Source organism: Lepidochelys olivacea, assembly GCF_965140295.1.
Source record: "Lepidochelys olivacea isolate rLepOli2 genome assembly, chromosome: 3".
Taxonomy (NCBI): Eukaryota; Metazoa; Chordata; order Testudines; family Cheloniidae; genus Lepidochelys; species Lepidochelys olivacea.
Window position 1 is genome coordinate 185,302,640 of NC_140413.1, and position 16,715 is coordinate 185,319,354.

Consider the following 16,715-nt stretch of genomic DNA (forward strand, 5'->3'; position numbering starts at 1 on the left):
GTTTATATCCTGCTTCTTCCTCCAGCCACCCCACCCCGCTCACCCCAGAACCCCCTCCCCACTTTGGCCTTGATGAAAACTGCTACGTGATTGGCTGCGAGACAGCCTTTCTCTGTGTGGGAGGTGCTGATTGGCGGAGAGCGGCCGCCTCTCACTGAGTGTCTCAGGCAGTGTCAATGGCTCCTCCTGCCACGGAGCAGCGACGGTCTTGAGGATTGCGGGGCACCTTTAAGAGAGGGTTTTTGGGGGGGCTGGGGAGGGGGGGAGCGGAGCGAACATCCCCCATAGCGAGCGCTCGGGAGACCCAGGCGGCCCCTGTTCCTCCACAGTGAGCCGGGGAGGAGACGGCAGCAGCGGCGGGACCCGCAACTGGACACCCCCCTCTCCCCCGCTGCCGCCGTGAAGCGGCCACCCCCGGGGCTCCCCTCCCACCCCCACCCCCCCCGAAGAGGCACCGTTTGTCGGAGGATCAACCCCCCCTCCTCTCCCGCCACCCACACGAGCCGGCAAATGAACTCGGTCCGAGCCGCCAACAGGAGACCCAGGCGAGTGTCCAGGCCGCGCCCGGTGCAGCAGCAGCAGGAGAGGAACAACGCAGCCGCCGCCGGGGAACGGGGTAAGCGAGCCTGGCCGCGGCGCGGAGGGGGCCCTGCCCGAGGGGAAGGGAAAGGGGGAGGCCGGGGCGGTGCAGCCCCTCTCCGCTCCCCACTCCTCCCCGCGTCGCCTAGCCATGTTCCGCCAGGAAAAGCCCAGGCTGCTTCACCCTTGGCTCCTGCTCAGGCCGCGCTTTGTTTGGCTTGGGCTCTGCCCCGGCTAGGACTACTGGGCCCTGCAGCCGAGCGGCGGGAGGCTCGGCTATTCCCCCGGTGCAGGGAGGGGATCGGCCCTCCTGATGCGGGGGCGGCAGCAGCTCCCCCTTCTCCCTGGGGGAGCCCCCTCGTTGAGGTCCGTGGGCGATCCGCTAGTGCTGGGAGGAGGTAAGGCACGGCGACCCCCGTGGTGTAGGGTGAGGGACTAGCCCCTTGGGCCGAGGGGGATCCGCTGGGCCTGGGGACATGGTAACCGAGTAACTTGTGTTGACACTGTCGCCTCTTCTCTACCCCCATCGTTTAAATGGTGTCTCAGGGAGACAGCGGCAGCAGCCGCGGCTCCTCTCTCTCTGCCTCTTCCCAGTCTCCTGAGCCGCACAATGTTTGCTGCGCAGTTTGGATTCAGTGCTTTGGTTACACAGCCCCGAAGGGGGAGGGGGACCCATTACAGCGAAGCATTTCAGTGTAACACATCGGCCATTTATTTACCTCCACCTCGCAACTCTTCTCTCCCTTCACCCGATATCCCCTCACCACGTTTGTCCCTCCTGAGCTAGTGTCAGGATCCGGGGTGGGAAACGGGAGGCGCCGACCCAATGTATCTGAATCCTGGCTGGTTTTTGTGTATACATTTGTCCAGGGCCTAGTGCAAAAATGTTGTCAATTTGGACCTAATCAGGGCAGCACCATTGTCTAAAAGGGCTGAGAATTCACCGAGGTGGGATTCCGCCTTTAATGGAGACTGTAACAGAAACGCTGGAGCCGAGGGGTTTTTTTTGTTTGTTTGTTTTTGGAGGGAGAATGGTTCCTTGATCACTTAGCTCTGTAACTGTTGCCATATTCATTAGCTGGGTTTGTGTGTGTACAGTATTTGTAGGGGTATTTTTTAAAGGAGAGATGGGGGTGGGATTGAAGGAGACATTTTGCACGTCTTCTCTGGTGGATTGGATTTTAATTTTTTATGCATTGGCTGTCACACCTCTCGCCTGATAAAGGGAACTGATCTGTGATGCCGTTTTAGATGTACAAATGTCTTTTTAAAATTAAAAAAAAGCTTCATTGTCAGCTGAATGGCTTTTGTTTCTGACTATTTGGGATGTTACATTAGAGGCAAGATATATTCACGACAGAGATACGTTATGTTTTGATTGCATAAAAACGCTAAACTGTATAACAAATGAAGTAAAGAGTTTAAAATGAAGTATTTTAAATTCTCCATTTCTCCCTTCTCTTCTTTTCTTTCCTCCTTCTCTATGTCCCCATCACCACCACACACATTGGTCAGAGCAAGGAATGTTACTCAGATGAGATTGTTGTGTATATAACTAGAGGATGTGATGTCTTATGTCCAATTATGGAGTTTGTGTAAACTTTTCAAATCTTCAGTAATTGTATAATTAAAATAACTTATCTGATAAACTGATATTTTAAAATTTTTGATTTCCTCCTTTTGTGTCACATGCACTAAAGGGTTTCATCTCCTATGTTATGTATAATGTAAGTTGTTTTTTTTTAATTCTCCTGGGTTGATTTTTTAAAAACCGAATAATTTTGTGAAAGAGAAAAATTACAGTTATAGATTATGACTATTCAATCTTAGGGTTTTGCTAATCATCTCAAACTGTACTAATATGCTAATGATATGAGCAGAAACTTTTTCAATTAGAATGCCAGGCTGTAAATTAATTAATCACATTACATATTTGAGGAGGTCTGTGTACCCTAAAATCCGTGGACTACTTATTTACTGTTGTTTACCACCTACTGATGATGAAGGAACTATAACAACATCAAGTTTCACTGTCTGTTGAACCCAAGTGATTTTTTCCCCTCTTCCACTTTCTGAATTTGACTTGACCCCAATCTGATTATAAATTGTTGGATGTTGTGTCAGTTTTATACTAACATTTAGAGCATCTCTGCCATGCTTGTTTTTTTCCTAGAGGTGTAAGAGCCTGAACCAATGTTCATGGAAGGTAACAGGAGCTTTTCCAATGGCTTCCAAGGGAGTTGGACTGGACCAAAATACAGATGGTAGTCAATAAAGTAAATAAAATATTACAAAATATTAAGGGATTAGAGAATGGCATTATATAAATCAGAGGTGTATTTTCATTTTTATTACTACCTTGAGTTTTGGTCACCATCTGAATGAAGGTAATAGAGAAGTGAGCAATGTAAAATTAGTAGTAAAATGCTTTCATATGAAAAGAAATATATAATACTGAGATCTAGTTTAGAAAGAAGAGGAGCAAATGTGATGATGTATAAAATAATGAATGGTATTTATTCGTCTCATGCCCTAATATAGAAGCAAGGGGACTCTTAAGGATGCAAATAAAAAATAAAGTTTTTAATGCATTGTACTGTTTATCTGTACAACTCCTTTATTGCTTGAGATAATGGTGTTGTTTATATAGAGGTCAGACCTTTTATATATTACTGAATGCTATATGTGTACATGATGCTTTACAACCACAATAGCAACAACATTTAAACGAACTTGAGTAATAACTAAAGGTTATACCTCCTGCTACAGGAAATGAATGGATCACTAGGTGGAATCAAAAAGAAATCTTTCGCCCATGGTACATTTGGATAGGTTCATTATAGGTGTTTGAATTACAAGTATAACCATGCCAGTGCTTCGCTTTGTGACTTGACAGAACACAGACATGGGCATTTGTATTCTAATATTTCATATTTGCAGTGTGAACAGGACATAATGAGTATAGTATTGTTATGACGTCTCCACATTGTACACTGTTAAATCAGAGAAGCTGGTAACCTGTTGGGTCTTTTGTTTGCAAAGTGAAAAGGACATCATCATAATCACATGCAAATCAAATCAAATAAACCTGTTGCAGCATATATAACTCTGTCATATAGCTGTGATGTGGTTAAAGCTATGGTGTAGTTGGGTCCTTTCATCTTTCTCTGAAACATGTGGGACGGACTCTTTTCAGAGACAGGATTCTGGACTAGATGAACTCTTTATTCTATGCTTAAATATTTCCACATTTCCTGTGTAGTACCATTTTTCACTAATAGAAATAATGGTTATAATTCGTGGAAGAAAACAAGGTTAGACTATATCTAAAAATTCGTGCTCAGTACATAGCTTAAAACTGTTAGCTTGAGAAATGGCACAGAAGATATGTATTTTTTCCCCCTTGTTTGCAAAAAGCAGCTGTATATTTTGTGTCCTAGTCCTGCGTATGATACTAGGTGTAATCCCGTTTAAGCCCAGAGGTTATGTCCAGAACCAAGTTCTTAATGGAATTGAGGATCCTCTATTGGAGGGGTGCTCAACCGGAGCCACATGCGGCTCTTCAGAAGTCAATATGCGGCTCCTTGTATAGACACCAACTCCAGGGCTGGAGCTACAGGTGCCAACTTCCCAATGTGCTGGGGGGTGCTCACTGCTCAACCCCTGGCTCTGCCACAGGCCTGCCCCCACTCCACCCCTTCCCACCCCCTCCTCTGAGCCTGCTATCCCCTCGCTCCTCCCCTCCTCCCCAGAGCCTTCTGCATGCCACAAAACAGCTGATTGTGAGGTGCGGGGAGGAGCCGATAGGCTGTCAGTGGGCGGGAGGCGCTGGCAGCGGGCAGGGAGAGTGAGCTCATGGGTGGCTGCTGTCATATTACTGTGGCTCTTTGGTGGTGTACATTGATAAATTCTGGCTCCTTCTCAGGCTCAGGTTGGCCACCCCTGCAGTATATTGTAAACTGCAACTATACCTTGCAAGTTTGATTATGATTCTACCTGTATCTTACAAAGTAGAAAATTGGTAGAGCAGACCTTACTTAGGTCTCATCTATACATACATTTACATTGGCATAACAAAAGGTGTGTGTTTAAAATTGATTTAGTTACTTTTGGGGGGTGGACACTCTTATTTTGGAATAAAATTGGCTAAAGTCAGTCCAGTTATTTTTATTGTGAAATGAGTGTCCACCCACAAACTTGCACCAAAATAACTGAATCAATTTCAGTTTGTGTATAGATCAGCTCTAAAATGGCGAGAAATCAGAGAGCAGTACTAGAGGTAGAAAGAAAGTTAATGTTGGTTTTTCATGTTCCTTAAAAATCACATCTGGCTAAGAAAAGGTGATATGTTTATACAGGGATCTGTGGTCCTTACTTTCCATTAGGAAAATAAGGATCTTAAGAAATAAAATTAGTAGAAGTTATACACTCAGTTCTGCAGTACTGCTTTGGGCCCAAATTCTGTGTTGTGAATTGTGGGATGCAGGTTTTGAGGCCTGTTAGTAAAAATGCTGTCACGCTATTGTTGAAAAATCAAAGGAACTTTGTCCATTGTTAATATCAAGACATATACCTCATCTGGTGGCCCCAAAGACACTTTCCATGATTTTGAGAATAGTTGGGTCTTGTATGCCAACATACATGGTTCCCAGTCTTTCTCATTTTGTGTGTGTGGAATCCCAAACCTTACTTTGGTTCCGGCTTATAAAAGCTTTTATTTTTCACAGTTGCTTAAATTTCCTTTTTTATAGATTAAAAGAGAGAAATCTATGTTATATATACAGAGACAAGCAAATGCATTTCTGTAACATTGCTAAATTTTGTTATGTGATTGCCTTTTATTTTACTTTTTTTTATAAGAACCAAAGCCAAATATATTTGATGTAAGAAAAATAATTCAATAACATATGATGTATGTAGACTACACATCACAGTAAGGATAAAGAATAAGATATGCATGTAAATAGGAGAAATATTTTGTTTTGGAATAGTTATTGTAGAGTAAAAGTGATCAAGAAAAAGTAATGTTTATTACCTGTTTGATATTGTCATTACTTAATCTTTTGACATTGTTTGTTACACGTTTCTCTTAATTATACTTTGGCTAGTTCTTAGCTAAAAATCTCCATTGTTAGTTTGAGTGGTGTGTGTAATGGTGTAAATATGTCTGGTGAGTTTATTACTTGCATATATGATCGGCACATAGCTCAGACATCTTTGTTTTAGTTCTTTACTGATCAGTTAAATTAGTCGCCTTTGAATAGCGGAGAATACAATTTGTTAACTATCCTCCGAAACATTGCTTTCCATAGTTTTTAAAAAGGTAGCATTTTTTGACAAAAATTTTTAAAAGGAGACTTTTAAAATTTTGTTTTATTAGAGCAAACTAACAAAACAAATACTAAGTGTGCTTTCTGAGTATAAGTATTTTAAACTTGCCATATGTAGGAGCCAGTTGTTACTAAATCGTACTTCTTTCTGTAGCATGGTGCTGCCTGGGCTGGGGTTGTTCCGGCCAGCTGGCGTAGCCTGGCTGGGGCCTCTTTGGCCTGCCTGGGGCTGGCGCAGCTTCGGCCTGGCCTGGCTGCTGGGGCTGGGGTCCCTCTGGATGGTTAAGGTCGGTTAACGGTAGGTCTAATGCTTACTGTTTAATCTTTTATATCCGTAATGGGGAGACTAGGAAAGAAGACACACTTTTTTCCAGACGTAGACCTGAGGTTTGGCATTTGTTGTCCATCAAGTCCAACTGCTGCCTTATGAAGTATTAGCTCATATGATCTATGCTTTGATTCATATAACTGACTGCAAAGTTGATAGTTAATAAGGCTGTTATCGTAGAGGCTCCCAACTTCATTTTTCTGCATCTGCTTTATTGGGTCTGCTTTCTCTAGGTGCCTATTTAGTTCAGCAGAAATAGAGCTGAAGTTAGGGAGGGGAGGCAGTATTTGCTCCTTGCACAAGAGATGCCTTGCTCCAAAAACTGACTCACTTTTGAAGGTCTACTGTGTGAGAATCCCAGGATGGAAATACATTTTGAGTAGGTGGAGTATACAAACTTGCACTTCAAATTTCCTGCCCAGGAGAGGTCTCATTTCTGATACTGGAGTCAGATATTTGGTGACTTCAACATCTAGGGCAAAAAAAGAAGAGGGATTTCATGGTCATCGTGTCTATTGTCTGTGTATTCCAAGTGGCTGTTTCATTCACTCTGCTCTTTAAGGTGCGTGTTTTCTGATTCTCAGTTTGGGGTGGATATGAGGGTAGGGACGAGGATTACACTTTTGTCATAATCTTTCATTCACTTGAAGTATGTGGCCACTTTTACTACTATTGGGGTAGAGAATGCATTTCATTGGCTTGTCTATAGAATTAATGGGCCTACTTGCATTTCAGTGCTATCTGTGGGAGACTATATACAGCATATTTTCCTTTCTGTTGGTTATAATGATTGTATTTTGTCCTTGACCATTCAAACAATGGCTCTTCAATTTCTTCTTAATATATAATCCTCACATGTCACTGTGCTTCGTGCATGCCCTGCAACAGATGAAATGTGGCAGTTGTGCCCAAAGTAGCAAAAGCTAATTTTTACGATGATCATGCTAGTGGATAATGGAAATGAAGATCTTTCTTCTTTCACTTTACTGTTGGTGAAGACCCAAGCCATGGAATTTATTTTCAGGTGGGCAAAAGCTTGCTGATTTTGAGCTGTTTTTAATTATAAACAGAAGTAAGTGTGGGGCCTGGAGAAGACTATTTGTCTTCTGTGAGTTTTGGCAAGTTTGGGTACCTGTACTGCCTACACTCTTTTTTAAAAAATAAAGAAATAAATTAGGTTTTTCCTATAATTCATAAGCTGGACTTCTCCATTTCATGGCTGATTAAGATCTAGCTAGAGTGAGGGATTGGGTTCACCATTGTTTTGAGATTACTAGCACCTCCGTACTAGAGAGCCAGGTGCCAGCTTCTCTTGTGTAGTGACTCGACTTTTGCTCAAGAAACCATCTCTTGACATTGGTGTTCTTGCCAACTAATGGCCCATCTCTAATCTTTCTCTTTCTGGATAGGTTTATTGAGAAGATTGTTGGGAGGAAACTTTGGCCTCATTTGAAGTCTTCAAGCTGATAGGTGAAGGAAATCAGCTTTTAACTAAATATTGTTTGGAGACTATGCAAGTGAGATCCATTGTTTTTGTTTATTCTTTTACACTTATCAGCATTCTTTGATACTGCTGAACATGAGGTTTTGTTGGTTTGCTTGCTGACCATGTTTAGCATAGGCAGGATCACATTTCAGTGTCTATTCAGCATGGGATGATCCCACATTGTAACATTAATCAATGACTCATCTGTCTCAAGGGCTCTGTTTTGCAAATTCTGTTCTATCACCCCTTTATAACATGTACGTTTGGTAGAAAAGGGTTATAGATGGACAATCTAGGTTGTGTAGCATTCAGTGTATGGGTGATGTGTGGCTCTGCATCTGACTCAGACATCATATTCTCCCACTAGCCAATGTCTAGTTGAGATAAGTTCTAGAACAGAACATCCTGACAGAAGCTCTATCCAAACAAAATGGGAGTGTTTCTGGTTTGGGGAGGAAAGCATCTGGAAAGGGTTGCCAGGGATGTGTTCTCTTCTCTGTGTTGATCAGACAGTTCACAATTGAGGGTTGCCCTGGATTTTCAGATCATGGTGGTGAAGAAGCTTTTCACCTTAAATGATCTGTTTGGGTGCTTATGATATTTTCTTTAAGATGTGGACCTCTCCACAGTTTCCCATGTCTTAATTGCCTCCAGATTGGATGTGGGCACTGAATGCTACCTGGGGCTACTCTTGATAACAGCTCAAAAGCCCTAGCTAGTACAGTGTGCATCCATAAACTTCCTCAGAGGTACCAGTCATAAGGAGCCTATTGCACCTGTTTGCTGAAGTCTATTAATTTCAGGTTTGTTTCTGGAAGAAACTCAGGTATTTATTGACCTATAAAGTCATAAATGGTTTGGGTCTTTGCTTAGAAGCTGCCTTTGTATGTACTGTCATGACTGTTGAGTTGGTTTACTCATAGTCTATAGCAGGGGTCAGCAACCTTTGGCACCCAGCCCATCACGGTAATCTGCTAGCAGGCCGCAAGATGTTTTGTTTACATTGACCGTCTGCAAGCACGGCCCCTAGTAGCTCCAAGTGGACTAGGTTCACCGTTCCCGGCCAATGGGAGCTGTGGGAAGCAGCGTGGGCCTCAGGCATGTGTTGTCTTCTGCTTCCTGCAGCTCCCATTGGCTGGGAACGGTGAACCTCAGCCATTGGGAGCTGCGGGAGCCGGTGCCTGTGGACGGTCAACATAAACAAAACATCTCGAGGCCCGCCAGCAGATTACTGCAATGGGCCGCATGCCAAAGGTTGCCGACCCCTGGTCTGTAGCTTTGAATGGCTGGAAGCTGGAACTAGGACATTCTTAGTGGATAGTCCTTGAGTTAGAAATTCACTTCCCCTTTTCATTCAAAAGAAACATAGTGTGTTTTAAAGTACTTGGAATAAAATCTGTCTTTTTTTTTTTTGTCAGGCTTCTGATTGAGTGGCATCCTATGGGAATGAAGTTTCAACTCTTTGTTTTCCATTAATAAATTCTTGTACATGTACTTAGAAAGGGCTTATCAGTAGATTTTTTTGACTCCTATACATTAGTTAATGTTGGTTATTTCATGTTATCTTGAAAGACTTTTTAACTATATGAACAAACTGTTTTCATGTCAATTTCTTTTAGAATGTGCTTACTAGTAAAATATAAAAAGTCAGCAGTTTTATGTGCATTTAAAAAAACTGCTATGACTAAGACAACATGTAAATATTTTCAAGGGTGATGAGCAAAGTATGAAAACTTAGATGGTTGTCATGAAAATGGAAATAATTCATTAATGGCCTAATCAAAAGCCCATTGCAGTCAGGTGAAAGAGTTCCAATGATTATTACAGTGATACTTGGATCAGCCCTTAAATGACACACATGGTCAAAATTGCCAATTGCCAATTTCCCATTTCTTCAATTGCTTATCCATTTACTGTACATTTAGCTAAAGCTTTTTTGAAAGTAAAATCTGAATTACATAAAGATCTCAGTAGCTGTTGAAACAAACTGTCCTAACAGGTCAGCTTTTTAAATGATAAAGTATGCATTGCTTAAATAGCTAGATAATGGAAAATGTCTCTTCATGTAGCCAAATATCCACACATCAGTGATTAAACAGTGAGAGTCTTGAGGCGGGGAACTTCCCATGTTATTTTTTTTTTTCTTATCATACTAGTCTTGTGAGTACGGCTGGTTAGTTGAGTGCCATAATAGTGGTCTTCTAGTTATGGCTGAAGAAGAACTTTTTTCAGACTCTTCATTTTATTTTACTTTCCGCTCAAATTTTTCATGTTTATTCTGAGTTCAACAGTAACTTCTTTTGGAAAGCTTGGTAAAGTTCAGTGTTGACCAGTATTGTTTTTGTGTCTGCAATTTAAGCATCATATTAAAACCATCAAGCTTTGCACATTCTTACTGTAGTCTTCTGAGGAATGTAGTCCTCCAGTGTTATGCCCCAGGTGTCTCCAGAGGGAGGCAGGGCCCAACCCCTGCTGGGGGCCCCAGCAACCCAACACCAAGGCAGTGTATCCTGGACCAACAGAGAGGAGGAGGGGCAGCTACTTCCACCCTCCCCCACAGCAGAGGAGGCTGTGGCTGCAAGAAAAGCCCCTGGTGGCCGCATTTGAGAAATGCTGTTTAATCCATCCATTTAGTAGCAGCAGCAATGGTGAGAACTCATCCCATCCAAGTCCGTCTCCTAAATGAAGTTTGAATAGCTAAGCTTAATTGGAACTAAATACAGTATTAACATTATTACTCCTGGGGGGATTCTGTGCCAAAAAATTCTGCAAAATTCTGCAAATTTTATTTGTCAAAATAATGCAGTATAATCACACCAGTTTCAATTGTTTTGGTAAGTTATTTAAACTACAATACAGAAAAAAGTCACAATAAGTATTCAGTATTTCCTAGATACATGAAAGTTAACTTACAAATACTTGGTAACTAATACCCTGCATTCCAGTTATAATCCTGTATTTTCATTTAAATTACATTACAGAACACCAAACAGAAAAAAAAAAAAGTAGAATGTCATTTTAAATTGCTCAGACTTTCACATGTGACAGTCATACAGTTTTGCGAATCATTGTCCTGGACCTAGCTGGATACTTTGGGAAGTGCTTGTTTCTGATTGTCCTGACATTTTATTGACTGCTTGGTAAATGTTTTATTTGCCCTCAAAAGTCTTGGGCTTTTTTTTTTTTTAAAATGGTAAGTAAAAATCTATTGTGCCACTTTGGCACAGGAAAAAAGTGAGAGAGCGCATAAATCTCCCTACCTCATTCCCTTACAGTCATTTATAAGGCTCTGCATCACTCTGGCAATATAGGAGCCTTAAAACTTCTACAGGTTTTTATGATGCTGGGGGAGATGACTGAGAATGGGAATAGTTAACTAACAACAGAATAATTAACAATGTTACTGTGCAGACAGGTTGCTACATTTCTGCCTCCATAGGGCTCAATGGGTAGTGATCAATGACTCCATGCCTAGTTGGCAGCCGGTATCAAGTAGAGTGCCCCAAGGGTCGGTCCTTGGGTCGGTTTTGTTCAATATCTTCATAAATGATCTGGAGGATGGTGTGGATTGCACCCTCAGCAAGTTTGCAGATGACACTAAACTGGGAGGAGAGGTAGATACGCTGGAGGGTAGGGATAGGATACAGAGGGCCCTAGACAAATTGGAGGATTGAGCCAAAAGAAATCTGATGAGGTTCAACAAGGACCAGTGCAGAGTCCTGCACTTAGGACGGACGAATCCAATGCACCGCTACAGACTAGGGACCGAATGGCTCGGCAGCAGTTCTGCGGAAAAGGACCTAGGGTTTACAGTGGATGAAAAGCTGGATATGAGTCAACAGTGTGCCCTTGTTGCCAAGAAGGCCAATGGCATTTTGGGCTGTATAAGTAGGGGCATTGCCAGCAGATCGAGGGACGTGATCGTCCCTGAAAGGGGGTTCCAAAGAGGATGGCTCTAGACTGTTCTCAGTGGTGGAAGAGGACAGGACAAGGAGTAATGGTCTCAAGTTGCAGCCCTGGCTGGGATGACTTAGTTGGGGATTGGTCCTGCCTTGAGCAGGGGGTTGAACTAGATGACCTCCTGAGGTCCCTTCCAACCCTGATATTCTATGATTCTGTGAATGAGATCAATTAACCAAAGACAAAATGTGATTTTTTTAAATGTTTTTTTATTTTTTTTTTTACAAAAGCTATTTGCTTAAATTTAAAAAAAATGAATTTTCAGTAATATGCTACTAATATTTAATTAAGTGTTTTTTCAGTTCTCAAGATGTAACATTTTACTAGGCCGGCAGGCAGGCTACTACACTTCTGCCTCGGGGCAGAGTCTTCCTCCTGCATAACAAAAAGATCTACCCTCCTCCACGCCCCTCAAGCCGCAGTATCAAGATGCTTGTTGGCCCGTGCCCTGATGGTGATCAACGTCCCTCCTGCCACTTCCCCCTCCCACCCCCGCAGGGATTTGCATCTCTGAAGCTGCTCCAGGTGTGCTGGAACAGATGTGTTGCCAGGGAAGAGACACATGTCCTCCCAGCAGATTTTTTTTTTTTGCGTTTTTCTGCACGGGGGTGGGGGCACAGAAATATGTGGGCCATATGAATTCTGTGTCCCCACACTGGTGCAGAATTCTGTCAGGAGTACATTATTAACTACAAGTAATTTTTTTTTAACCTTGCAGCCTCTTCTCCTCACTTAAATTAATTTTTTTAAAGCGAAAAAACAAAAGGGAAAGGGGGAGATTTCACTCAAGTTTTTTACAGTAAAGTGAGCTTGGTCATACTATACCAGTGTTCACCATTAGGTTAATGGATATCACAAAATATACAATGACCAGTGAAAATATATTGAACATTTAATAGGAAATTTGTATATGCTACCTAAGTTAATATTGCAGTAGACGGTCTTAACTTTTCTACATTTCATACCTTATTATGGAGTTGCTTATGTCTCTTCCATAGTTAAGGTTGAGTAAGAAGTTTTCACTTTAACAGGAGCTTTAAATCTTTATTTTTAAAAAAGAAACCTAAATATGGAAAGTAAACTTTGAATGCTTTTTGGATTTTTCTTGGTAGTTTGATAGAAATTGGGTTAGATTTAGAAAAAACAGTAAGTGTTCATAAATGACCCCTTTAAAGTTTTTTTTTTTACTGGATTGTCTCACCTTGTTTCAGACACCTTTTGCAAGAAATCTAAAATGCTCTAGGATCTGTGCTTTTCTTCTCTTTTATGGTGATTAATACAGTATTGGTTATAAATAAATGGTATTTGTCAGTGTTGTGGTTTTCACTTTCTCCATAACTGAAAAGAAATGTTCCAATTAAAGGTCATTGCAAGCAATGCTGGGAATAGATTCCAAGATTTAAGCCATGGTAGGCTTAAATTGTAGCTACTTACCCTTAGTCTTTTCAGATAAAATGTGCTTTGATTATCCTTTCCCTGTCCAGTATACTCTTTTATTAGAGCCAGGGATAGAACTCAGTTTCCTGATCTCCAGTATGTGACTGCTGTCCAGCAGTTGTGTAAAGCAATGGACTCCCTGCTGCAGCCAGGTTAGAACAGTTCAGGTGGTGCTCTAGCTTGTACCCACTGGTAATGGTCACCTAAGGACCTTATGCCATTTGAGGATAGCTGGAGTATGCTGACTCCATGCCTGCTGGGGGAATTCTCAACAGGGTGTGGATGGTTTTTCCTTCCTTTTGGCCTGTCTAAGAATCTGTCCCAAAGTATTGATTGTGGTCTTTTTGAACTCGAGAGTTTGGTCCTGAGGCTTAAAAGATTGGACCCTCTGACCCTACAATATGGCATTTTTAAACAACCCAGCATCACTTTCCATCCCACATAATTTAGAAAATAACTGGAATTAAAACTTAGTGTGAAGTTGCTGTGCAAAATTCCATTTTGTCACTTGCCTGCTGCAAGTAGCTCTTTGACAGGAGAGGAAAATATTATTTCAGCCAAAATGTGAACGCTTCTTTTTAGCATGTATTTGGTTATCAATATTTTGATAACAAATACATAACAAATACAATTGTAACAGATAAAATGCTTTAAAAAGCATATTTTAAAAATCTACAATGTGTGATAGAAACATCTTTGATAAATGGTTTCTTCCATGTGTATTGGCAAGCAGTCCAGAAATTTAAGATTTCACTTTTCATCCCCTTCTGTTCAATTACGTTGGTTACAGCATTTGCCCAAGATCGTAGATGGAATTTGGGGCACTCAGGAATAAAACTTGGATCTCCTGACTCCAGACTGCATGTTTGACCATGAGCCCCTGCTTCCTGTGGATCAATTAGCAATGACTACATACCGGCAACAGTCCTGTTTTGTTTGTAGCTGGCCCAGTTTTTACAAACATTTGGTCACAGCCAATTTCCTTGGATGCTGACAGCAGCTTTTAAAAAAAAGTGATACTGGCCTCCTGCATTTAAGGACAGCAGTGCTGTGTGGGTGGGAGGCTAGCTGGTGAGAACGCTACCTCCCTTCCTCATTCCTGCCTCAAACTTTCCTCTGTGCTGTTCCTAGCTCAGAACAGAGAGCACAGTGTAGCCCTAGACAGTCACTTCCCACCTGCTCAGCAGAGCCATCTTCTTCCCCTATTGGTGCCTCTCTGGTCACACTACAATCTCTCAGCTCACAGTAGGCTTAGAATGCTTTACAGGACAGCTCAAGAATGACTTCCCTGGAAGTCCTTCACTTTTAGTAAGTTCCTCTTACAACATGTCCTGATGCATTCTTGTAACTGAAGGGTAGAAACTGTATGAGAGGAATCCTGGCTCCATCGTTGGAGGTATTAGGATAATTATTGGCTCCATCCTCTTTGTTCCTTCCCCCCCTTTTTTTGAGTGCTTTTGTCCCATGCTCTCTCTGTGTCCCTGTGGAGATGACCTCTCACTTTCTGTTTGTAGGACTCCTTACTGCAGCTTTTAATGGAGTTTATTTTTCTGTGCTGTACCTGCTTTTTTTCCCCCTTGTCGCGTCTCTGGGCTGGATCTTTTTCGTGCTCTCTCCTCTTTCTGTGAGTGTTCAGCCCCAGCCTGCACTGGGTCTGCTCCGCTTCTTTGAGGGTGAGGAACTCTCGTCTCTCACAGCAGAAAAGTTTTTTTACATTCTCTTTTTCTTCCTTTCATTTAGGATGAATTTTGTCACTTTAACACCACGTAGCGTGAGCTGAGAAATGCCAGACTCCAAATGCTTTAGCAGAAAGTTAAAGAATGACCTTTTACCCGGAAGGCCCTCACTTTATTAAGTTCCTCATACAGTATATCTTGGTCTACTCCAGTGGCTTAGAGAAACACCTGAAGTTTTTCCATCACTGATATTTATCTTTACAGTTATCACACCAGTGGCTTAATATGAGTCTATTGATGCCCTACTAATAAATAGTATTAATACCTAACTCTTATATAAAAGATTAACATAAAAACATACTAAAATTCATCAGAAAGCACACAACCCTTTAGCTTTTGGGGCCCTAGCAGTCCCCCAAAGTCTTGTCAACCTTTAACACTTTTTCCAGAGAAAAGAATCTAAACAAGCCAACTATATAAATGATAATCAAGATTATTGGTTTACATTGCTCTAGTTCAGTGGTTTTCCACCTTTTTTTATTTGTGTACGCCTAAAAATTTTGACTGGCGGTGCAAACCCCTTTGGAAACCTTAGACATAGTCTGAAGACCCTAGGGGTCCACAGACTATAGATTGGTTTCAGAGTAACAGCCGTGTTAGTCTGTATTCGCAAAAAGAAAAGGAGTACTTGTGGCACCTTAGAGACTAACCAATTTATTTGAGCATGAGTTTTCGTGAGCTACAGCTCACTTCATCGGATGCATACCGTGGAAACTGCAGCAGACTTTATATACACACAGAGAATATGAAACAATACCTCCTCCCACCCCACTGTCCTGCTGGTAATAGCTTATCTAAAGTGATCATCAGGTTGGGCCATTTCCAGCACAAATCCAGGTTTTCTCACCCTCCACCCCCCCCACACAAATTCACTCTCCTGCTGGTGATAGCCCATCCAAAGTGACAACTCTTTACACAATGTGCATGATAATCAAGTTGGGCCATTTCCTGCACAAATCCAGGTTCTCTCACCCCCCTCCCAAAAACCACACACACAAACTCACTATCCTGCTGGCAATAGCTCATCCAAACTGACCACTCTCCAAGTTTAAATCCAAGTTAAACCAGAACATCTGCGGGGGAGGGGGGTAGGAAAAAACAAGGGGAGATAGGCTACCTTGCATAATGACTTAGCCACTCCCAGTCTCTATTTAAGCCTAAATTAATAGTATCCAATTTGCAAATGAATTCCAATTCAGCAGTTTCTCGCTGGAGTCTGGATTTGAAGTTTTTTTGTTTTAAGATAGCGACCTTCATGTCTGTGATTGCGTGACCAGAGAGATTGAAGTGTTCTCCGACTGGTTTATGAATGTTATAATTCTTGACATCTGATTTGTGTCCATTTATTCTTTTACGTAGAGACTGTCCAGTTTGACCAATGTAAATGGCAGAGGGGCATTGCTGGCACATGATGGCATATATCACATTGGTGGATGTGCAGGTGAACGAGCCTCTGATAGTGTGGCTGATGTTATTAGGCCCTGTGATGGTGTCCCCTGAATAGATATGTGGGCACAATTGGCAACGGGCTTTGTTGCAAGGATAAGTTCCTGGGTTAGTGGTTCTGTTGTGTGGTATGTGGTTGTTGGTGAGTATTTGCTTCGGGTTGGGGGGCTGTCTGTAGGCAAGGACTGGCCTGTCTCCCAAGATTTGTGAGAGTGTTGGGTCATCCTTTAGGATAGGTTGTAGATCCTTAATAATGCGTTGGAGGGGTTTTAGTTGGGGGCTGAAGGTGACGGCTAGTGGCGTTCTGTTATTTTCTTTGTTAGGCCTGTCCTGTAGTAGGTAACTTCTGGGAACTCTTCTGGCTCTATCAATCTGTTTCTTTACTTCCGCAGGTGGGTATTGTAGTTGTAAGA

At 42.1% G+C, this 16,715-nt stretch overlaps 1 protein-coding gene across 3 annotated transcripts in view; it reads left to right on the forward strand.

Moving 5' to 3' along the window:
- The first annotated feature begins 197 nt into the window (after positions 1-197).
- The window catches only part of FBXO11 (F-box protein 11), a 197,800-nt gene continuing 181,282 nt past the window's right edge, over positions 198-16,715 (forward strand). For 2 of the 3 annotated variants that reach the window (XM_084622927.1, XM_084622928.1), the window contains exon 1: positions 198-616. In XM_084622927.1, the coding sequence (XP_084479053.1) occupies positions 511-616 (106 nt within the window). In that variant the 5' untranslated portion in view covers positions 198-510. Of the gene's footprint in view, positions 617-821; positions 978-16,715 lie in introns of those variants that run through there. The other variant, XM_084622929.1, reaches the window with a different exon arrangement.